The 25,612-nt window shown below is 38.7% G+C and overlaps 1 protein-coding gene across 1 annotated transcript in view; it reads left to right on the forward strand.

Moving 5' to 3' along the window:
- The window catches only part of Cubn (cubilin), a 275,809-nt gene that overhangs the window by 134,809 nt on the left and 115,388 nt on the right, over positions 1 to 25,612 (forward strand). The window contains exons 30-31 of the mRNA XM_071619663.1: positions 1,168 to 1,342; positions 2,731 to 2,900. Of these exons, the coding sequence (XP_071475764.1) occupies positions 1,168 to 1,342; positions 2,731 to 2,900 (345 nt within the window). The remainder of the gene's footprint in view (positions 1 to 1,167; positions 1,343 to 2,730; positions 2,901 to 25,612) is intronic.

Raw genomic sequence — 25,612 nt, forward strand, 5'->3', positions numbered from 1 at the left:
GTTTCCCTATCAGTCAGCAGAGGGCCTGAGGGTGGGCCGGGAGGCCTGAGGAATGGGAGAGAGCTGCCCAGATGGAAGAGGTGGGGGGACACTGAGCCACAGACCTCCCAGAGAGCCCTTTCCTGGCTTTGACCCTGAGTGTAGATTTGTGTACATGGCGAGTGTGTGTGTGTATGTGTGTATGTGTGTGCAGTTCTGAAGTTCTGAAGGACTCAGTTACCAATATACTTGAAAACTGTCATCCACAGTGGCCTTTCTCCTTACAAATTCAAGTTTGACAAGACCTGAAGATGAGGGGGTCAATATCTTCTTTTTGATTTCACACATACTAGAGAGGAATCTAGGGAAGATTCAGAAATCAGTGTGTGAGGCTTCATGGAGGTGGGACCACAGCGACCCTTTTCTGAGGAATGTGTCATGGAGTTGTTGGATCCCAGTCAGACAGAGAGTTGGGCAAATTTGCAGGCATGTACGAGGTCTGAAGCCAAGTATGGTGGTGCTAAAGGAGTCATCTAGGAACTGCAGAGTCTGGGGTAATTCTCAAGGAGGCTCTTGTTCAGGCTCCTGGGAGCAGGTACAGGAAGATGTATAGTGTTTCCTTTGTTAGTACACTCCAGAGCACACTTCCTCTAAAGAAGCAAATGCATTATATTTTGATGCTTAATCTTATAAAATATTCAGTGTGCAGAGTAGATAAAAAAAATTCTTAACAATATAACTAGAAAAGCACTAGTTTTCAGTGAACCCAAATTTCATAAACATACGAAATTCTACTATTATTCCTATGTGCCCATAAGAGTTGGAAAATCAGTCTTAAGACTCTATTAGCTGAAGTGTCTCTGCCATAGAAAGCAGTAAATTCCAGAAACACGAGGAAGAGGCCATGAGGAAGGAAATAGGGAAGATTCTGGAATAATCTACTTAGTCCACCTCTACAGTTCCAGCTGATGAAGGAAGCAGGCGTGTTGTGGGTGATTCAACTTGTGTGTCCTAAGGCAAAGGGAGTGCTTTTGAAAACTCAGCTCAGGGTTATAGTTCATTCCCACCCACGGAGGCTTACATTTCAGTCTCTAATCATAATAGATTCAAGAGTACAAGGAGGTAGAGGAAGGGCTGAAATTGCTTAAATATGTCTCTTAAGTCCTTTTTTCTCCATCCCTGTATTAGGTCTATGGAGGCCCTGATTTCTACTCTCCCAGATTAACCCAGTTGTGCTACCAGAGGTCATCTGTGAATCCCATGCAGGTCTCCAGCACTGGAAATGCACTAGCCATCCGATTTAAGACCGACAGCTCCATAAATGGGAGAGGCTTCAATGCCTCGTGGCAAGAAGTCCCTGGAGGTGAGTGAATCGAAGGAAATACCCTTACCATACTTATGCTGAGCCCTTGTTAAATTTTATGAAATGATTAGAGAAATGTGTTAAGGTTACACCCTGATGATTCTGTGATGTCCCAAATGACAAACACTGCTTTGACATATACTCTTCCAGAAAAATCTATCTACATGTCACCGCCTAAGTGAAAACAAGATACAAGTTTGCAAGTTCACTGTAAAAACAGTTAGGGTGACTGGCTACATGCATTCAGTTGCCAAGGGACTTGTGCCTAGTCTCTGTCCTCGATAAACGGCAAATTACCTTGTGCCATAGTAGAGACCTTGGGATTTGTGGCAAATGCGAAAATGGTAAACATTAAATTTGCCAGTTCTGAGAAATTGCCATGCATTGTATAATATCTTTCTGCCCAAGATCTTAGGTAGTCTAATAAATCAATGACCTGTTGTGGCACAAAATATTTTAATAGACATTAACTTATACAACTGCTACTAGTACTACTAAGAGTGGCATTTGTGGAATGTTTACAGTGTGCCAGATACTTTTCTATGGCAAAGATTATGCCATTTAATCCTTACAACCACACTCTGAGTGTAGCCTATTTAATATCCTGTCTTAACCACTGAGGAAACAGAAGCTTATCCCTAAATTCAGTTACTTGCCCAAAGTCTACAGCTAGGAATGCCAAACAGAGGTATTGCCCCAGGCTACCTAATTTATGGCCTCACTTTTTCAAATCTAAGGCAATATGGTAATCTCTCTTAAGTAAATTATGTATAAATTTATAATACCCAGTGTCTAGATTACCCCCAAGATGACTCTTAATTACTAGAAAATGAGTGTCAAATTTTTTTACTATTATTTTATGTTATCGTGAATCAAAGGCATGATGGTCATCGATAAGGATTTTATTACCAGGTATTGGATTACATTATAGGAATTAAAAACAACTTAAGTAATTGTACTGCATCTAGAATATTTAAATTGTAAAAAGCGAGCATTAAGTTATTTACAAAATCATATGCTACTAGATTTTCAAATATTTTGGAAGTGACTATTCATACAGTATGCTATATTTTAAAGAACAACTAGAAGGCATCTCATGGCTTTGTGCAACATGATTTCATTTGGACTTATTTTTCCTTATTATTTTGACTAACTTTTGGTGTCAGTATTTAAAGTGTTGAAACATTACCTTAGTATTATCTATGTCTCTTTAGTTCAATTGGGATGAATGAATTAATGTAAATATTCAGTTCTTCAAAGTTTTTAGAATAGAACCATGTAAGACTAATAGTCAAGCAAAGTAGCATATTGATCTATATTGCCAGGTAATAGGCTGGTTTAAGCAACAGTGATTCCTCTCATTGTTGAATTGGGTTTCCCACTTGCAGGTTGTGGTGGGATTTTCCAGGCTCCCAATGGAGAAATCCATTCTCCCAATTACCCCAATCACTACAGGAGTAACACTGAGTGTTCTTGGGTCATTCAAGTTGAGAAAAATCACCGCGTTCTCTTGAACTTCACTGACTTTGACCTTGAACCTCCAGACTCTTGTATTTTGGTAAGTGGCACAAATTTCAAGCACTGTCTCCAGTCAAACTCAAACCATGTGAATACATTAGTGAATGTATTAGTGATGGTATTTTCAAAGGCAACTATTGACAACTTAACATATAAAGCCATTTTTTTTTTACCCAATAATAAAGCAGGGTTTAGCAGTTCACTTTCTCCTTTATCATTTTTGTCTTTTGTTGTGTTTATTATTTAATTACCAAAAAATGGCTATAGGCTTTTTTTTTTTTTTTTTTTTTGACATCTGTGTTCACATCTAGAGAAAGGAACAAAGAATATTATCTGTTTCTTCTTTTCCATGTTTTTTTTTTTTTAAATCAGGAAAGCAAACATTTTCAAAAATTCCTTTTACATTTTGTTGGCCAGAATTGGCTTCAAAGGGAATCTGGAAAGAATAGTGGAATAGATTTCATCAATAACTAGTTTAGATCAATTATTATTAAGCTTCTAGGGTTCTCAGAGGGGTCTGCTTTTCTTGGATATCTTGATTTGCTACTTTAACAAATCAGTCTTTTACTAGGGCTGAACAGGTTGGGAGATGGGATATGGCTATTAGTTGGTCAAATGATAAAAACTTTCTGCTGTTTAAAGCATTCTTTCCTGAAACTAATATTTTGTGTTTAATGTAAGAGTAAATGAAGTTTTCTTTTTGTTTTCAGTTTAAAACTTTTGGCTGCTGATTTTCTATCAAAACATTTTCCTTGTTTCATTTGTATTTATAGACATTTCATTCAAATATAAACCAGATCCTCATGGTTAATGGGATCTTTCTATTTTCGCTTCCTGACAGTTTCCAACACAAACTCCAACTGGTTTGGTTTCTTTTTAATTCAAGAAAACTCAAGAGTTTTGAGGGGTTTTTTTTCTTCATATTTTTCAAAGCAGTCTTGTCTGTTTCAAGTATATTTTAAGTGTTAATTTATAAAATCATTAATAAAAGTTTAGTAGACTTATGAATGTATGTTCACCTTCCAAATGAGCCTTTAGAGTCTAAGTTAGCAAAGCATCATGGAAACTTAAGGTGTAGGATATCCATTTTTCATAATGCTTACTGGGACCAACTCTCCTAAAAAGGACAATTTAAAATTTTGGATGACATTTAACAGCATCTTTCTAAAAGCAGCAAAGAACTCATAAGGTACTGTGAAATTTTGGAGTTTATATCTAGGAGGGATGTGAATATAGTATTGGGGACTGTTTTTGCGTATAGGGCATTTGCTTATCCAGAAGAGGTTAGCAATACTTCTGAGAGCACCTCAGAGCAAAGAGGACTAAAATTTGAGTCCAGGGTCTGAGTATGGTGAAAGTACTGGTATGTTATACATATCCTAGGTAAAATTAAGGCAAAGCAGCCTTCACTGAGACTATAGCCCAGCTTCAAGTCACCCAAGTGGACCCCACACACCTCAAGCCCTGGAATAATAAGAGGGTCTTGTGTATTGCTCATGCAGGTAGGCATGGGGTTTCTGGAAAAACTAATTTAAAATCTTTAAAGAAAGATAAAATCATCCTAGGTCAATATCCAACAGACATCAACTGTGTTCACGTTTATCAGAAGACAATGCAATAGAAACAAGACATGGCACCAGTAACAGACAATGGAAGCACACCCACTAATTTTCCAGATATTGAAACCAGCAGGCACAGGTGGCTAGATGACTATGATCACTAAGCTCATATACATAAAAGTGAAAATAAAACTTTTATCGGTGTAAGCAAAAATAACCAAAACAGGAGCAGACTCTCAGTGGATCAGCAAGATTCTTTATTAAGCATTGACAGAATGGCACATTTGCAGGGGAGAAAATGGCAACTGGTTACAAAAGGGGTCTGTTTTTAATGGGGTTTAATGAGAGTTAATCATAGCAGAATATTTAGTGTGACTTAATCATTAGAGACTTAGGACGCGCTGGCTGGGCAGTCAGGAAACTAGTTGTGCAGGTTGAAAGTCTGAATCAGGAAATCAGTTGTAAAAGTTGGAAATCCATTGTTACTGGGATGAAAGTGCAGAAGCCATATCCCACCATTTGCCTTCTCCACTCAGGGCTCATTATTATTGGGAAAGGATGAAAGTCCAGAGCCCAGAGCCTATTGTTTGCCTTCCCCATCCAGGACACATCCTTTCTCCCGGGTAGGGGTGGGAGGTTGTCATTCCATGTCCTTCATTCAGGGAATTGCAAACTATAAAAAGTGACATTGTAAGTATGGGAAAAAAATGAAAATTTTAGAACTGATAAATGCAGTAGTAAAATTAAGAAGTCTCAGCAGAAGGACACTAAGATGAATAAAAAATGAACTAGATGAAAAATCAGAAGACTCATGTGGAAAAAAGCATAATCACAAGGATTAAAAATACAGAAGATTGGTTAAGACACACGGGTGACATATAGAAAAGGTTTAACTTGCATTTAATTGGAATCCTAAAAGGAAAAGAGAGATAAATGGAGCAAAAGTAATATTTGAAGTGCTAATGACTAAGACTTTTACTAAAACCAAGGATAGATAGATATTACTTTATAAAATCACCCAAACAGCCAAGCAGGATAAATAGAAAAACATACTTTAGCAAACTAAAGATAAATAACAAATGTTAATGTCAGTCAAGGGAGTGGGTACGTGGGGAAAGACTAACCTTTCAGGAAGTGGCAGACAATGCTGACTTTTCAACAGCAGTTATTGGAAGCAAAACAATGAGAAGGTATGTGCTGTTTGAAGAAAGAAAATAACTAGAAAATAACCGGCATCCCTTTACTTTCCTAAAATGGCTTCAGGAATAAAGGTTAAATAAACCTTGGAGCAAAAGAAGGGTTTCCAGGAGACGTTTAATGGACCAGATGCAAACTGTTTCTTCCTAGTTTTGCTTGCTGTGGGCATTTCTCTGCCTCTTGTTGCCTCACCTACTCTGCATGGTGCCAGGTACAGCTTTTTCTCTTTGGTAAAGTCTATAATCCATAGAACTCACCATGCACAACGTGTGACCCAACCGAAGCTTAGGTCAAAGGCACACACCCAACATGGCTGTGTTTTTTCCCTTCTGTGGTCGCGAGGAAAATTTTCCACCTACATGGGATACAAATACACAGAGAGTTTTCTGGTAATCATGGCCATATCTCAGCGTGCAGCGGGGCTTGGTTTAACAAACTGTAGCAGAGGGGAACAAACAGGAGTAAGTGAAAACTCAAATATGATCCGGCCATAGACATGGAGATGGAAAATAAGCCCCTATAGAGGTAGTGGGAGGATTTCTGTTGGGAAAATAAGGCAAAATACAAAAACAAACAAACAAACAACAACAACAAAAAAAACATAGATGAGATAAATCATCAGCACCAGAGAATCCTATACGAAGTAATTGGAGAAGCCCAGGTAGTGGGCAGAAGGGGCATGGTGAACCTGATGCCTCTAAGCACTTGAGTGAGTCACTGACACAGAAAGTGAACCATACCAATAGTGTGTGTCACCATGATGCTGTGGCCGAGAAATCTAGCTCTGCAGGGCAAGATCTGGGGCTGAGACTGGACTTCGCCATTTGTAAATAGGAGAAATTTAATCTTTCAGGTACATTTTCAGTAACTAAAATAGGGATAATGAGACCACCCGTGTCAAGTTTGTTTGGGGCTATTTGAGACTGCCGCAGTCTGGCTGGGCACACAATCACGAGCCACCACACAGCTTGTAGATTCAAACAGCAACTCTTTATTCCCGAACTCACACCAGCCGTCTACAATCACGTTCTGGGGAAATCCACGTTCTCTGCCCAAATCCACCTCCACTGGGCTTCTGTCTCCCAAAAAATACTCTGAATCCCGTGAGAACTCAAGGGGAACTCAGGCAGCAGGATACGCCCTATTCCCAGCAGGAATAATCTTAAACCTTAAACCTGGAACCTAAACTGGGAACGCCCTAAACCCGATTATCTTAAACCGGGAACACCCTAATCCGCCCTGGTCCTTGAGCAAGGTCACCTACATTCAATGTCACTGCAAAATGTCAGCAACATGGGGTACGCTGGCAAGGAAATTGTCATACCTACTTGGCTAATGGCTCCCAGCATGAGACAGTGTGGGTTATTTGCTTACTGTCACATACAAGGCTCACAGTTTGCATTAGCCATAATCATGCTACTGCTACTGCTGATGTGAACACATCCAGAGAAGTGTATTCAATGAGCTCTGGGAGAAGGAAGCGGTGTGGAATATTAGAAGGAGCCATGGGCTTAGCAGCCAGAGTCAGAGATTCTTTTCTCTGATCTAGGCCTCACACTCTTCAGCAGAAGAACTTACTGAAGAGTCTTTCTCAGAATAGAGCACATAGCACTTAGAGTGCCTAGAACTCAATATACTGTCATAATGATCACGAGAAAACAGCAGGATTGATTCTTTGGGGCCTGTAAACCAGGAACGCTTTCACAATGGAGGTGACCTTTAAGTAACAGAATCTCTTTCACTAGTAGAAATGTGGCAATGGGACCAGAAGGGGAGGCTGTGGGGGAAGGATTGGAAATGGCACACACATAGACCTCTGGGGACAGGAAAGGAGATATTGTGTCTGGAGTATAGACAGGAGCTGGGGGCATGTGGAGACCAAGGGCAACAGCAGACTTCCAAGGTGGATACACTCTTTTATGCCCTGATGGAAATTTCAAAATTATCCTATAGGAAGCAGGAAGTCAGTGAAAGTTTTCTGTGAAACAGGAATAAACTTCTCAGAACAGAATTTTACAATAAAAACAGCAGCAGTATGAAGAATGGGTTGACGGAGAAGGAAAGGGAGGAACATGGGCTGTTTGGATAAAGCCTGGATCAGAGATGATGAAGGCCTCATATGGGGCAGGGGCCTTAGGAGTGGGGCCATTTGGAGAACTGTTGTGGTGTAATCACCAGCTTGTAGGGATTAGTTACATGGTGGAGGGTGGGGGGTGGTAGAGAGGCGGCAGTTAGCATTACTTTCTTGAAGAACGATGCAGGCATTAACTGAGTAGAGGGATAGGCTATAATGAATTTGATTAGAAACTTTTGAGTTTAAGGATTCCTTAGAGTCTGAAGTAGGAGTTCAGTGTTCAGGATGGGGTCTCAGTTGGACATATGCATTTTAGAGCGATTTCTGTATATTTGGGGGGGCTGTTAAAGTCATGGGAGTAGGTTGGTCACTTGTAGGAGGATTTTTATAAAGAAAACTTTTTGTAAGAAGTAAACTTGTAGGGGAAACACCACCATATAAGGTGCAGAGGAAGAATCAGAGGAAACAGAAACTCAATAAGGGCTACCACAGAGGTAAATGGAGAACCAGAAAAGGGTGGTCTCGTTGAAACCAAAGGGAAGCCAGATGTGGAGATTGGATGGTTAAAGATGTCAAACTCAGCAGAGGTCAATGAGGATGAAGATTGAAACAGAGCTGCTGAGCTCAGTCTCCAGTAGCCTTATAAGAAGCAAATTTGGTATGGGTAGTAGTGGAAAGTTCTAGATCACAATGGGTCAGAAACTCCTCATGTAGGGACAAAAGGCAGTAACCCATGAGTAAGACAAGATGGACAGAAAGTTATTTTTTAAAAATAATAGAGACACTTAAAATTTTGTCAAGAGAGAGAGGTGCTGGTGGGAAAAGAGGCAGCTTGAATGCAAGAGATACAATAACTGATAAAGTCATGTTATCAGCATAGAGACCCAAAGAGGAGCCAGATTAGTTCTATAAATTTCATATTTTCTGGAATGAGACATTGGAACACATGGACTAACATAGGTTTTTTTTATCTTTTTACTGATTTATAATGAAAAAAAAATCACATAACTTTTATCTAAGCAAAGCCATCTTTGCTTTTATAATTCATAAAACACTTTATAACGAAATTTTAGAATGTTAAAAAAAAGGTGTGTTCAGGTAAATTAGGGTAAAGATTCATTGTGTGTAGTTGCCAAATGGACCCAATTATGGGGACATGAGATCTGCAGAGGTTTGGAGCCAGGTGGGGCAATGCTCTGGCAAGGCTGGAGGCTTGGCTCCAAGTTAGAGTTGGTTGTGCAGGGATTCATGAAGGCAGGTATTGAAGCAGTAGCCATCTATCATTATGACCAAATGGACACTGGATGTGAAATCTGCCCTAAGGTCCAATATCTTACATAATAATCTCTGCAGTTTAAGTTCATACAAAGCCACTCATTCATTTTGGAGACAGTCAAGTTAATTTCTTGGTCCTGTTGCTTAGACAGAGTCATTAGCAAAGAGAAAGACAGCCAGCTGCCAGTGATGCTGTCAGATAGTTTTTATTTCAGGGAATTTTTAATAGAGCTTGAGTGCACCATTCAATACAAAGGTAAATTATGCTTAGATGGGGCCAGATACGTTATATTTTAAAGCTTCTATAATTTTGGACTGTTAGAGTGGAAATATTAATTTAACGGTTATGGCTAACACTCATAAACACGTAGATACATGGAATGGAATGCTGATGTTGGAAGAGGAGACATGAGGGATCATTTTGTGTCATCTACTTACTTAAAGAAAAAGAAATTGAGGTATAGAAGGGTCTCGGGGTCAAGCCTAGGTAGGAATCAATAGCAAGACCAGTACTAAAATGAAAACCTTATATTTCTTAAATTAAGAATAAGTATTTTGGTAAAGAATTACATACACACACACACACACACACACACACACACACACAACTGGGAACTGGATAAAAGAGGAAGAAAATAAAATAAGGGTTACTTTGGAGCCACTTTGGCTTTTATTTCCAAGGAACCCAGACTTCAGTTATCAATATAAGGGAGAGTGTTAGGAATTCAAGTATGGAGTGGAAAGTGCCCTTGCTTGGAAGTCAGGAGGTCTAGGTTCCATTCATTCATTCAATCTTTGGTGCTAATTATGTGCCAGACACAGATAGGTCCTGGTTTCTGGATGTAGTACAACTATTTTCTCTCTTTATGGCCTGTGGATCTTTGTTTCTTTTTTTCTTTTGAACTGGGGATTGAATCCAGGGGTGCTTAACCACTGAGCCACATCCCCAGCCCTTTTTATATTTTATTTTGAGACAGGGTCTTGCTAAGTTGCTTAGAGCCTCACTAAATTGCTGAGGCTGGCTTTGAACTTAGGATCTTCCTGCCTTAGCCTCCCGAGTCAGGCATATGCCACCACTCCTGGCTTAGTTTTTAGTGGGTGTCTGGGAAACCCAAGCAGAAAGAGAGAGACAGGGGAAGAGCATATGGTTAGAATATGTGCTTGTGACAGGGAAGAGGAGAACAAGGGGCAGATGTAGTGAACTCTAAAGGTCAGGTGATATGGGTGGGTGGGTGTGGCGGGGGGGTCATCCTCAGAGTCAAAGTCAGACTTGAACAGGTGCTCAGGTTCACTCTCTGAGACACAAGTACACCAGGCATTGGGTAGGACTCTGTTTCTGTACTCTGGATATGAAAATGAGAGGTCTTCTTGTAGTAGGCTGAGTCCCCATTTGTCCCAAGTTGGGGCAAGTTAAGACTCTAAGCCATTACTCTTGGTACTAAAGGCAAAATTCTTCAAGTAGGAGAAATAGATAAAAGTTTAAAAATGAAACAATAATGCACAACTTCCATCCGCTTTCATATAACCCATGGCAGTAGTCTTTGTACCTGAAGGCACCAATCTGTTTGCTACATGAATTCCTAATAGATGCATGGCTGAATAAATGACTTCTTGTCATCTCTACTCCTGCAGTGATCAGTGCTTTGGTGCAAAACTGCAGACAACACCTGCCGGAATTAATATAGGATCTCACTTTATTAAGCAGTGTGAGGACTTAGGTAACACTGCAGAGGTGTATTTTCTAGTATTTCATACACATTTAATGAAAAAAGACAAAAACTGAGTTTTTGGACTTCTGTTAAAATGGGGATGAATCTTGGGAGCTGTTTACAGTCACGTTTCAACAAATTTGGTAATATGTTTGCACTTTCTTCTCAATCACTTCCCAGTGTTTTTCTGGTGCTAATTAACTTCAGAGTGTCTGCACTGACACTTGCATTTCTTGCTAAGACCACAGTGGGACCCACTGGTTGGGGATAGCTGTGTGGTCAGCTCAAGAAAGTGGTTTCATTAGGTTCCCCTTCATGAAGGCTGAGTATTATAGTGACCTCCAACTGGCAGTGTAATTGCTTAATTAGCTTCTTTTCTGAGCCTGAGGTTCCTGTAGCTCTGCAGGCTCTTATTGATCTCTGGGAAATGCGGGTTGTAGCTCAGTATGAGAATGTGGAGAGGGGAAGGCAGCTCAGGGGCACCAGCTGGCCCCTGGAGAAAGCGACCTCAGCTTTCAGCATCCTCTTTGCTCAGCTCAATGGAATGTCGGCCTTGTGAGAATCAGTAAGGGGCAGATAAAGCAAGCAGAGAACAGTCCCCACTAGCCTCTTCATTTGGAGAAAATATACACCAAGGCAAACAGCCTAGTACAAAAATAAAAAGAGCACATGATTAGTAACTGTTTTCTTTGTGAAGCTTTGTGCTCATCTAGGAGAAAGAAAGCAAAATATCTGATTTGAACTGAAAAAGCCCAGATCCCCCACCGGTTCTCCAAAGACTCTCTCTGTTGTTGTTCACATTATCAGACAATAGGGCACAGGGTGGAACAGGGCAGGCCCATTACACATACTATCCATATTTTGTTTTATTTTTTTAAGACACCACCCATGGTATGTTTCCTTTTAAAACATTGATCATTTCCCAAGCAGAACAAAAAGAAAGAGGGATAATAGAACTCCTTGCTTCACAGACAATGGAAACAATTCTTCCCCTTTAAATTTACTGTTTTACTAATGAACCCATGACAGAAATCGCTCTGTTCCTCTGTCTCTCTCTCACTTCTTCCCTTCCTTCTTCACTCCCCACCATAATTTTAGTGTCTGCTAGCTACTTGAGGATGATCTCTTTAAAACGCTTATTTTGTGACTTGCCTGGGAAAACCTGCTTAGCCATTTTGCATTGAGTGTCAAATTAATCACCAGTAGCTGTGCCAATCAATATATTGCAGCCCCCAAGCCAAGAAAGGGCTGAATTGAAGCGCAGCTCTCAATGTGCGGGCTTAGGTTTTGTTTTGTTTACATTTTAAATTCAGAATCTCCTTCAATGCTTGTTTCTTTGTGAAGGTAAAATAAGCATCTTGGATTTCTGTTCATATCAACATTTTCCGGCATCTTCAAGTCACAGCTTACAACAACCATAAATTATTAGAGTTTATAGACTTCTGTAAAATGTGAAGACAGAGTTCAGATAATATAGAGTAAAGGAACAGGAGGGAGAAAGTCCTGACATGAGATGTGGAGCTGCATATTTGGCTTGGTATTTAATTTCAGAGCAGTGTACCTGGAAAACATCACTGACGGAGGAAACCGATGCTTCCTTACTCCCTACCCCCAAGAAAAGCTGCTGGAATGAGTAATATTTTCATTTCCTTCCTTACTTACATTTATGACTTTAACAGCTTGTATAATTTCCTGAGGGATTCCCCTCCCTATCATTAAATATTTCCCCTATCTTGGAGCAGTGCAAACTTGAAAATTGGATTCCATCAGCAGGTACAGTACCATATATAACACTTGAAAATATTTCATGAACCCTCTAGCCTCAAAATTGATTTTGTACCTTGATGTGAATTATCCCTTTTGTACCCTAAATATCTTATCCTTCATCACATTTTCACCTTTATAAGCTTTGAGGCAACTTATAGCAGGAGACATGTGTTGCCAGATGGAGTTAAAAATGAAGTCAAGGATAAAAACCAGGATGAAAGCCAAATTAGACCAGGGTCAAGGTGAGAAAAGAGTTACACTAGACCAGTGAATTGTAATTAGACCAGAAAAGGGCAAGGCATAGATTTAGATCTGAATTCAAGAACAGAATCCAGGTTAGAACTAAGGGATATAAATTCTGGTTTATTTGTTGGCCTAGACACTGTGCTCTTTGTTACATATCCTACTAAATTAGCCATGCTGGGAATCCCATGCATGTTCAGTGGAATGGAATGCATGACAGATGCCAGCCACCCTGAAATCTGCCGCAGTGCAACCTAAGACTTTCTAAAATACTACCAAGGATGCTTTAGTACCGTTCTAGATAAATGGTGGGAGATTTCCATTCTATTTTGAGAGCTCTCATGATTATCTTTCTAGGAGACCATGATACCTTGGCTTCATAGAACAGTGGTCTCTCCATATTCTAACTGAATGAATAAAATTTAACTTTACCTTTTCTCTTAGTTTAATGATAACTGATCAGAGGCCAATAAGATAGTTAATACTTTGCCCCTCTAAGTGTGAGACTGAGAGCAAATAACATGTTTTCTCAACTACAAAATGAAGCAGTAAGAAAATTAACTTTTTAAAAATGTGTATAAAGTACTTGCCAATGGGGCTCGGGCTGGGGCTTAGTGGTAGAGTGCTCGCCTAGCATGTGTGAGGCTCTGGGTTCAATCCTTAGCACCACATAAAAATAAAATAATAATAAAATAAAGATATTATGCCCATTTATAACTAAACAATAAATATTTTTTAAAAAAATTCTTATCAGTGTCTGCCACAGATTAGTAATTGCTGCTATTCTTAATTTTTCTATTACTACCACTGTTTCTATTACTATTAATACTATGTTAAAAGTCTTAGGTTATCTTTTGTAAAATTATGAACCTTAAAAGAAAGAAAACAGGGAAAAACAAATAAAATTGTGAATCTTAGGTGCATAGAGCTGGATCTATAACTCTTAGCTCTTTGCTCAATACCCACATGAATTCGAAAACAGCACCCATTTTTATTTAAATTTTTAAAAAATTTTAAAATATGTATTGTATTTTTTTCACTCATTTTTTAATATATTAGCAAATTTTATCACTCCATACATACGTTATTTTGATAACTTTCAGGAGGTTTACAAGTGCAAAACATGAAAATAAAATCACATTCATATATATTCCCTAATTTCTTTGCATGGGAAACTCAACTCTGAAGCTTAGGTATAGCATTTTTATACTTTGGGGATTATAAAATATGCTGTATACTTTGCTCTTGAATTAAAGTAGTTTGTTCTTACTCTGGTTCATAATAATTTTAAACCATACATTAAAATTGGTTTATTTCCTACCTGAGTATGATAAAACTTAGTAAAAACAAGAAGACAGGAGATTTCCCTACTCTTAGTCTTCGACAATCTGAAGGATTATATTCTTATTTCTGGAAATGAAAATACAAGTGTTACTAAGGAAGCTAAAATTCATTTTCCCCTGCAGTCACAAGCTTTGGGCTGTAAGTGATGACTGACATTTCTGTCAGGTGATCATGAGCCATCTAATCATGCTATGTTTTGATGGCGACAGCCAGGGAACTGCAGGCTGATGGGGCTGTGTCCCACATCTGGGTCAGTCACATGTTCTTCAGTCCTTAAGCAAAGCCCTCAGTGGTTACTTATCTTTTTCTGGTGCAGTTTAAAAATGTATGAAAAAAATAATAAAAATAAAAATGTATGGGGCTATTGAGCTTCCCTTTGTTATTTGATTTTACATTTTAGAAAGATCACTTTGCACATTGGTAATTGAGAATAAATTAAGTTGGGGGGGGGTGGAATGCAAATTTAAAGCAGGAAAGAGGGGCCTAGGCAAGATTCAGGCACTAAGATACTCAGAGGGGGCTGGCTCTGGGTGAGAAGAAGAGACCAGCGAAGAGATAAATCAGAGACAAGAGTTGACAGAACATACTGATCCCCTAGATTTGGGGCAGAGAGATAAGGGAAAAATCTAAGATGGTTTGGTGGATGGGCACATGCTTCTGGGCTTTTACTGAGGCAAGAGGTGTTGATGAAGGAGACATAGGGTGACAGGGTTGAGGAGATGGATTCAGTTTGAGATGATGCTTTTCAAAGTTCAAGGGACATAGAAGAGGTGACATCTGGTACGCAGTTGGCTATATGAATGTAAAGCTTAAGAGAGAGGGCTGGGGTCCAGTTATAGAAATGAGTCAACTAACAAATGTTTGAGAGATCTTAAAACAGAAGCCATATCCATTAAACTTGAGACATTCCTGCAGGCAGGAGATGCAGATTGAATGGTATTAATATCTATGTGGCTTAGACACTGCTGTCCTACTGTTACACGAGTCATGACAGTATAAACACTGAATGGCTAAAGGTTGAAAAAATTAATGTAGATTTTATTTACAGATTTTACATGCGCCTCGTATTCCATTTGTGAAATACAGAAAAGAAATAGGAAATAATGACATTTTTAATATTCTAATACAGGGGCTGGGGATGTGGCTCAAGCGGTAGCACGCTTGCCTGGCATGCGTGCGGCCCGGGTTCAATCCTCAGCACCACATACAAACAAAGATGTTGTGTCTGCCGAAAAACTAAAAATAAAAAAAATAATAAAAAAAAAAATTCTAATACAGACACAAACTATTCCATTTTTGGTTATTATCCACACACACTCACAAATATGCACACCTACATATACACATGCATAGTTTAGAGAATACTACACATCATTTTGTGTATACTATCTTTTTCACTTAATTTTATGTGAATATTTTTATTTTAAGAATTGGTTCATTAATTATACAGGCATAGTTAATAACTAATTTAATTACAGACCATTTAGATTATTTCTTTTTTTATCTTCTTATTTTTAACAATGTTATGAAGAATATTCTCATATGTGAATCTTGGTCTACATTTCCTATGATTTCCTTTATATAGGTTATCTTTATTGAAACTTCTAATGTACAAAAACATCCCCATGCCCAAACCTCACAAATCTTAATACTTTTTCATATTTGCTTCAATTTTCTTCCCTCAAAAGAAATCCACTGTTAAAGACAATTAAGTCCCATATGTACCCATCATTGATACCATTCTGTCTCCCATCCTAAAGAAAACACTAGTGAGAATTTTTGTTAATGATTCCCGTAACTGTTTTTTACAGTTTTCATTATTTGTCTATATCCACACACACTATAAAATATTATTGCACATTTTAAAATTTTATGTAAATAACGTCTCACAGTATATATCCTTCAATTTACTCTTTTTCCTCAGTTCTCTGTTTTTAACATTTTTTGATATTGTTAAAATATTTGGATCTAATGCCTTTTTTTGGTGACTATACAGTATTCCATTTTATGTGTATGCCCTGAGTCAATTACCCATTCTCTTGCTAATGAACATTTAACTTACTTTCAATATTTTGCTATAGCAGCCTTTTTGTGCTGAATATTTTTGTAGGTATTTCTGTATTTAACCATTCAGGAATTTTCTTCAGCATAGACACCTAGAAGTGGAGGTTAGTTTATAAATTTACAGCATATCATCATATTCCATTTAAAAATATATATATGAGAATTTCTTAGTTATAAAAACTTACTTGCATAATCATTCTTCCCACCAAACTTTCAATATATATTCTTATTTGACTTTGACAATAACCTTAGGAGGCCACAAGGAGGAATGACCTATCCCCAATTTTAAATTTGATGAAATTGATGCCAGGAAGTTTCTAAAATGTTTTGGCAAAAGCAAATACCCCTGGTAGATTCTGGCTCCAGCCTAGGTACCTGACTCTAAGACGGCTGTGTTTGAAGCCAGGTGTTCCAGGTGTTCTAAGAGATCAGTGAACTTTTCACTTGCATCTCAGTTGGTCAGGTGGAGAGCGTCAGCTCAGCTGGACTCTCTGAGTAGCCTGTCAGCTCAGGCTGAGCAAAATGAGAGGAGGGAAACACGTGTTTGAGCCAAGTGTGGTTGTCAACATACATTTGGGCTCCACTTTTTGAGTATTTATGAAACTTGGTTTTGGAACACAGTAAGTATTATAGGGAAGCAGTGTGAGGAGGAACACAGAGACTTTTAAAATCACTGTCCTTCTGCTGGTGAGGGTCTTTGGGAGATGGTCATGAGGGTGGAGCCCTCATGAATGAAGTTAGTGCCCTTATAAAAGAGGCCCCAGAGAGCCACTGGGCCCTGCCACTATAGTGAGACTATAGTGATAAGAGTCAGTCCATGAAGGAACAGGCCCTGCCCAGACACCAAATCTGCTGTTTCCTTGATCTTGGACTTACCAGCCTCCAAAACTGTGAGAAATAAGTCTTTGTGGTTTATAATCCACCCAGTCTGTGGCATTCTGTTAGAGCCACCTCAGCAGACTAAGACATCTTTCTAATCTTGACTGGATACTTTGTCATCCCAAACTCAACCTCATACATAAATGGATTTTGTGAATCCCTGAATGATTTGTAAAAGCCTTCATTTTCAAAGAAGTTAAGTCAGAAACACAAAAACTAAAAAGGAAACCCAATGAAGTTCTTCAGGGGAAGTAGCATTTAATGATTGTATATCGCATTCCAAGCAGCACATATTACCTCAATAACTCCTCATTCTGACCCTAGGAGAGATGTCAATGAAAGGAAAGCAAAGATACCACACTGTCCCCCCCCCACCCCGCCCCCGCCTCTGCATTCACAGCCCAATCCACTCGTTGCCTCCACCATATCACCAAACATCCTCCCTTCATCTTCTAGAGATTCCAAGTCAAAAAGAGCAATGAATCATTTTGGTCCCTCAGTAGAGGTTGGCCCAGTTGATCACTCTAGATGAGGGAAAGGAGAGAGAGGTATGGAAAATCCCATCAACTCCCTATACCATTTTCAGGTATTTTAAAAGGGCAGATGGGAAATAGCATATGTTTTGCTAGTCACCCAGATTTCTATTTCTGGCCAGTGTTAAAAGTTTCGTTCCTCTGTGTCTTGCATCTTCTGACTGTTCCCTTTCTCTCTGCCCATTGTGAAGAGAAACTTACAATTTATACCCCCTTTTCTTGATTTCTCAAAAATACCGTGCACCCAACACCTTTTGGGTAGTGAACTTTAAAACTTTATTTTTGTGTGTATGGAGCTGGGGATTGAACCGAGAGCCTCACACATGCTAGGCAAGCACTCTTCCACAGAGCTACTTCCCCAGGCCCTTGTATAGTAGATTTTAAATAAATACTCCAGGGCTGGGGTTGGTGGAGTGCTCATCTTGCATGTATGGGGCACTGGGTTCGATCCTCATAAAAATTTTAAAATGGAGGTGTTGTGTCTACAACTTAAAATAAATAAATAAATAAGTACTCCAGGCATTAGCAGATGACTACTACAAAGAGCAGCATAGTAGTTAACCTAAAATTCAATATTAGATTCCTTGTTCTTAGGAAGTCTTTGTTTATGTTTTCCTCAATCCTTCATTTCACATTCTCTATTTAGTTATCTATCTCTTTGCAACAAATCACCCCAAAACATAATGGCTTAGAACCACCTTATTTACAAATGGTCAACAAATATATGAAAAAATGTTCAACATCTCTAGCAATTAATTAGAGAAACGCAAATTAAAACTACACTGAGATTCCAGCTCACTCCAGTCAGAATAGCAATTAACAATAATATAAGCAACAATAAATGTTGGTGAGGATGTGGGAAAAAAGATTCACTCTGCATTGCTGGTGGGACTGCAAATTTGTGCAACCCATGGAAAGCAGTTATGGAGATACCTCAGAAAACTTGGAATGGATCCGCCATTTGACTCTGCTCTCCCACTCCTCGGCTCATACCCAAAGGACTTAAAATCAGCATACTACAGTGATGTAGCCACATCAATGTTTATAGTGGCTAAACTATGGAACCAGCCTAGGTGCCCTTCAACAGATGAATGGATAAAGAAAATGTGGTGTATATTTACACAATGGAACATTAGTCAGGCATAAAGAGAAATAAAATCATGGCATTTACCAGTAAATGGATGGAACTGGAAGACTGTTATGCTAAGTAAATCAGTCCCATAAAACCAAAGGTCAAATGTTTTCTCTGCTATGTGGAAGCTAACCTTTTTGCAGTGACGGAGGGGGGTGGTGAGGGGAAGAATAGAAGTGCAGTAGATTAGACAATGGAGAAGGTAGGGAAGGGAGGGAGCACAGGCAAAGGAAAGAGAGTGGAATGAATTGGACATAATTTTCCCATGTAAATATGTGAAAACAACACAGTGAATCCCACCACCATGTACATCCGTAAGAATGGGACTCTAACTAGAATAAGATATATTCCAAGCATGAATAATTACATCAGAATGGACTCTGCAGTCATGTTTTAAAAATCAATAAAATAATAAAAATGTAAAAAGAACAACTATATTTATAGTTTCCATGGGTAGGAAAGCCAGGAATAGCTTACCTGGGTCCCGCCCAGCTCAGTCATGTGATTGTTGGCAGGATTCAGTTTCTTGCAGGCTCCTGGCCAGGGGCTTCCTCTGACTCCTCACCATGCAGGCCTCTCTCTCCATAGAACATTTTATACAGAATGTGGCAGCTTGCAAACAATAGAGAGAGAGGGCCAACAAGAGAGAGAATACCAGCAGGGTAGAAGTCCCTCCCCATTGTTTGCTAACCAGGAAATAGATGGTTAGAATAGTCTGTTAATTTAAAGCAAGTCATTTAAAAGCAAGTCGCTTTTGCTATATTCCATTCATTGGGTATAAAATAAGACATTGGGTATAAAATTAGACATCTCACACTCAAAGAGAGGAGATTACACAAGGGCACAATCCCAGGAGTTGGGAATGCCTAGAAGCCATGTCAAAAGTTGCCTACTACTCCAACGCTCACAATCTTCTGCTCGGTCATTTGTGTTGATTTTATGTCCAACTCAGGCTCTTATCTCATCCACATTACTGAACAACCCCTATTTGGACTTTTTTGCCTTCATAGTTTCCTATCTCATTTCTTATGTAGCAATTTATCTGTCTCAGTTTAATAGTAGAGGTTAATATCTACTACATACTTACTATGTTCCAGGAAGTCTCCTGAGTACTTTATATTTTTAACTCATTTAATTCTCACAAATACTGTATGAGCTATAGACTCATGTCATCCCCATCTTACAGAGTAGGACCTGAGCAACAGATTAGAAAGTATAGAAAGGGGAACAACATGTCTCCACACCAACCAACATAAAACACCACCTCCATCATACTGTTCATGTTCTCAAAGGTTAGTGGGAGAGTTTTGCTAAATAAAAAGCTATTTTTTTTCCCTCTAAAAGGAATTGTGCTGCTAACTTTAAATATACATGCTCTTAATAATACATGTTTGTATCACCATTAAGTGTATCGGAAGGCAAAGGTTCCCATTGCTTGGCTCCTTTATTTTCTCCACTTTCCATTCCTAAGGACTGTGAGCATGGATTCCCCAGAATTTTAAATGTCATCAGGAGAGGATGCTGTTCTCCCACTCAAATGATTTTCCTCCACATGTCACTTGACATATGACAAGATTGACACGTGTTAACCCTGGCAATGGTTGACATTTACCCAAATCTCCTCAAGGTATTGAAATGTCAAGTGTGGAAAATTCATAAGCTTTTGCCTTCTTTCTCACTTCTGACTGGAGCTCAGGATGTGAAGGGCTCCAATAGCACTGTAATAAGTCCTGTATTCAGGATACTCATTCTTCAAGATGAGCCGACGATCCAGGAAACAGATTTGGGATCCCAACAGGTGGAATAAGATGCAAGATGCAGTTGGGATAGTAGACATGCTGTATTTGGAGGTAGCAATAGCCCTTAGCCAGGCCCTAGCTCCAGCTTCAACTCCCAGTCAGTACCAAAATTTGCCTCCTGAGTCCTTGTATAGGCCATTTTTATGTGCAGGCCAGACAAAGAAGGCACACTGGCAGCAGGTTACGTCAGTGAGCACATGCTCACAAGCAGATGTTCATGACCTGTGCGTATGCTGGATCAGAGTGTTTGTGACCTTGCTGAAAGTACAGCCCAGCAGAAGCCTCAACAAAGGAGTCGAACTACAGGCATTTTGGCCTGACCTACAGGTTGGAACTCCCCAAAATAATGGCTACTTTATATTTTGTGGATTGAACTCAAAATTTAATTTCATGAGGGTGATCTAGGAATGAATAAATTGAGATGTACAAAGTTTTGTTTTCTTTGTATATTGCTTTGACATTTACTACTTAAGTAACAGGTCACAAAATCAATTCCAGGCATAGAAAACTTGACAGTAGATGTAAGTAAGAATTATATAAGTTTTATGAATATATTATAGGTGGACCCAATAGTACTACAATTTACTAGCACTGCCTTGGTAAGTAAGTGGAAATAAGGGAAGTGCATATTGATATCATAATTTAAAATAAATAAGAATGAGGTTTCTCATATTTCTTTCCTTCCTTACAATGCTTTTCTTATAACTTTGCAAATTATAACCTTAAATGTGAGAATGCTGACTTCATATTATAGAAGTTAACACTCTCAAGAGAATTCATATTCCAAAATGGAGTTAAAAAAAAACTACCTTATTTATAGTCTGAGGCTTTCGAATTTCATAAAATGACAATCATACAAACACATACACACATACAAATTAACAACCATCACAAGCATTTTAAAGAGAAGTGATGTGCTACAACATATAACTTGGTAAGAGGAGACTGCTAATGACTAGCTATATGATCTTGGATAAACTTGTTAGCTTACATTGGACAAGATTGTAGTTTAATGACTAGCACACTTATGTCATTTTCTAAATTTAAAAGGAAGTCACATAATCTTGCAGATTAGATTAAGGTATTTGTTATGGTGCTTATAAAATCACAACACACTCACACATTTGGCATTGCATTGATATATAATTTCAATTCAAGGGCATTTGAAAACCTTCCATTTTGGATCCATTCTATGTGAAGGAATGTCTCAGCCTGATGAAATTCAGCAGAGTGCCCATAATTCTGGGAATTGAGGGGAGAGGGGAGGGTCTGGGAAGCTCTCCTAGATGTGTCCCTTTCAGGAATCCTCAGGAAAATGCTCATTCATATGGGTTTCTGAGGTTTCTAATATGCACCCCCCTCCTATTTTTTAACCTTATTTGCTTTTTTCTTTTGAGACAATTGCAACTATTTAGTGCAAAAATAGGGGCTTAGAAAAAGAAGAATTAGGGCTGGAGATATAGCTCAGTTGATAGAGTGCTTGCATTGCATGCACGAGGCCCTGGGTTCAATCCTCAGCACTCCCCCAACACACACACACACACACCAAAAAAAAAAAAGAAGAAGAAGAAAAGAAAAAGAAGAATTAATATCTACTTACTCACTGGACTTCTGAATTTGGAGAGAAATAAAAGTCTAGAAGAGGTTTATCTTTGTAAGTCTGTAGACTTGAAAAAAGTTCCTAACTTTCGTAGGTTTTGCGGGGAGGAGGTCGTCTATAAACTTCACACACAGAATCCAGCATTTCACTAGAGTTAAAGAAAGTAAGGAATGTTGTTCTGACAAATAAACAAATCATCTTGAGAGAAGTAAGCATTCTTGTATCTTGATCAAGTCAGTTCCTGAGTTCCCCAGCTCTATAACCCCAGAAGTTCTAAGAAGGTATGTTTTATCTTTTGATAATAATGAAACCAGGATAGTAATAATAGAACATTACTAAAACCCTAAGACATCACAGCTACAAGCTTAGAAAGGTAAAAAAAAAAAAATCAACTAAAAACATAGTAAAGACATGAAATAAACCAATGGTGATAATATTTAAGAATATGTTGAAGTATGAATGTAGTTGTAGTAAGAGGTGTTTAATAATGGCTTACAGGTTGTTTGGCTACTGTTTCAGGTGTTTGAAATGTCCAAAAAAGCAGTTCTACTAGATTAGAAACTGTATTTTGATAAGAGGCCCAGAATAGCCAGAGCAATCCTTAGCAAGAAAAGTATTGCAGGGGCTTCACAATACGAGACCTTAATTTACACCACAGAGCTACACTAACTAATATGGCATGGTAGTGGCACCAAAACAGACATGAAGACCAAAGGAACAGAATAGAAGACACTGAGACAAACCCGCTGGAATACAGTTACCTCATACTAGAAAAGGCTCCATAAGTACACATTGGAGAAAAGACAGCTTCTTCAACAAATGGTGCTCGGAAAACTGGAAATCCGTATATAGTAGAATGAAACTGAACCCTCATCTCTCACCGTGAACAAAACTCAGCTGAAAGTGGATCAAAGACCGAGGCATTAGACCAGAGACCCTGCACTTACCAGAAGATAAAGTAGGCCCAACTCTCCATCAGGTCGGCTTAGGAACTGACTTCCTCGACAAGACTCCTAAAGTGCAAGAAGTAAAATCAAGAATCAATAAATGGGTTTGTATCGAACTAAAAATCTTCTTCACTGAAAAGGAAACAATCAAGAACATGAAGAGAGATCCTACATAATAGGAGAAAATCTTTGCCACCTGCACCTCAGATAGAACATTAATATTCAGGATATATAAACAACTCAAAAAACCTAACACCAAAAATCAAATAACCCAATCAATAAATGGGCAAAAGAACACAACAGGCACCTCACAGAAGAAGAAATATGAATGGTCTACAAATACATGAAAAAAATGCACAACATCTCTAGCAATTAGAGAAATGCAAATTAAAACTACACTGAGATTTCAGCTCACTCCAGTCAGAATGGCAATTATCAAAAATACATGGGGCTGGGATTGTGGCTCAGCTGTAGAGTGCTCATCTAGCACGCGTGAAGCCCTGCGCTCGATCATCAGGACCACATAAAAATAAATAAACAAAATAAAGGTATTGTGTCCAACTACTTCTAAAAATAAATATTTAAAAAAATTACAAAAAACAATAAATGTTGGTGAGGATGTTGGGGGAAAGGTACACTCATACGTTGCTGGTAGGACTGCAAATTGGTGCAACCACTCTGGAAAACAGGCAGTATGGAGATTCCTCAGAAAACTTGGAATGGAACCACCATTTGACCCAATTATCTCAATTCTCAGTATATACCCAAAAGACTTTAAATCAACATACTACAGTGACACAGCCCCATCAATGTATATAGCAGCTCAATTCACAATAGCTAAGCTATGAAAAAAAAACCTATATGTCCCCCAACAAATGAATGGATAAAGAAAATGTATATATACAAATGGAATATTACTCAGTGATAAAAAAAAAAGAATGAAATTATGGCATTTGCTGGTAAATGGATTGATCTGGAGATTATCATGCTAAGTGAAATAAGACAATCCCCCAAATCCAAAGGCCTAATATTCTCCCTGATAAGTGGATACAAACACACAATAAGGAGGTGCGGGGAGGGAAGAATAGAAGTTCACTGGATTAGACAAATGGGGAATGAAGGGAAGGGAGGAGGGATGGGAATAGGAAAAACAGTAGAATGAATTGGACATAACTTTGCTATGTTCATATATGCACACTCGACCAGTGAAATTCCACATCATATACAACTACAAGAATGGGATCCTAATGAGAATAAGTTATACTCCATGTATGTATAATATGTCAAAATATACTCTACTGTCATATATATCTAAAAAAAATAAAAAATAGAAACTGTAGTTTTAATTGGTTAAGAAAACATAATTTAATTTTTAGATAGTCTTATAAAATATGCATGGCAATTTGTTTTCAGTTAAACAGCCATATTTTAATCTCACAGTTTACATCCCATTCTGGTGGTTGGCAGGGTATTGCATCTATGATGCTCAATTGATACCTTGCATTGAATTAAATGAAAGATTTTCAATTCTGGACTCTAAAGTCTACCCATATGGCTCAAAGTGACCTATTTAGGAATTGTGTGACTTGGCCACATTACTCAGGGTCTTAGCAAAGGCTGGAAGGATAAAATGGAGAGCATATGTGAAGGTCTGAATCCAGTTTCTGGAATATAGTAAGCACATAATGAAGGGCAGATATTATTAATGTCATCCAAAGACAAGTAACTCATTTCTCCCTGGTTTACACATAAAAGTGTTCAAAAATCCATACTGGACACAGAGTTCCAAGCAAATAGATGTCTAAGCTTCAATTTCATAAATTGATACCGAGATTTGGGGTCTGTGTGATGTAGCCTCTTTTCCATTGGCAGGAATGGAAAAGGGACAGATAAGTTCCAGCATAGTACTGGGCAGAGTCAGAGCCCCAGACATTAAAAGAATTTAAAAAAATGAGATAATTTTCTCAATCAGGCTCACATTGGAAGCATGCCATTTCTCTTGCTTCTTGACCATGACCCTATGAAGAACAAAAAGTTACAATAAATGTCCGGTTTCTGACAATGAATGGTTACGCATCATTGTTTCTCAACTATTTGCTCCTGCATTTGTTCTTGCAGTAAACATTCTCAATTCATGTTGAGTGTATGACCTACCCCGAGGTGAAAGGAGGTAAGAAGGCTGTCAAAGGGACCAGTATTTATGAAGACATCCAGAGAACTAACAGTGGCTCTGGCAGAGAAATTCCTGCCAGATACTCAGGGTATCCCTAGAAATGATCAATGACTGATTCTTCTTATGAGCACCAACATGCTCACATGAAGTAACCCTTGAAAGTTCCTGTGTAGTGTAGGACTGTTTAAGGTGCAATGACTGGATTGTCAGAGATGTAACCTGCTCAGTCCATCCTAGTTTGAATGGACAGACTGGTGGTAACTAGAGGCAGGTGAGGTATGGCTGGAGGAGGTGGGTCACTGCAGCTGTGCCCTGGAAGGGTCCATCTGCCCTGTGGCCCCATCCCTACCTCTTTCTCTGTTTCCAGACTCCACCATGAGGTGAGCAGCTTTCCTCCGCTGTGCCCTTCAGCGGAGGAAAACAAACATGATGCTGTTTCACCTTGGGCCCAGAGCAC

Source organism: Marmota flaviventris, chromosome 12, assembly GCF_047511675.1.
Source record: "Marmota flaviventris isolate mMarFla1 chromosome 12, mMarFla1.hap1, whole genome shotgun sequence".
In the NCBI taxonomy this organism is placed as follows: Eukaryota; Metazoa; Chordata; class Mammalia; order Rodentia; family Sciuridae; genus Marmota; species Marmota flaviventris.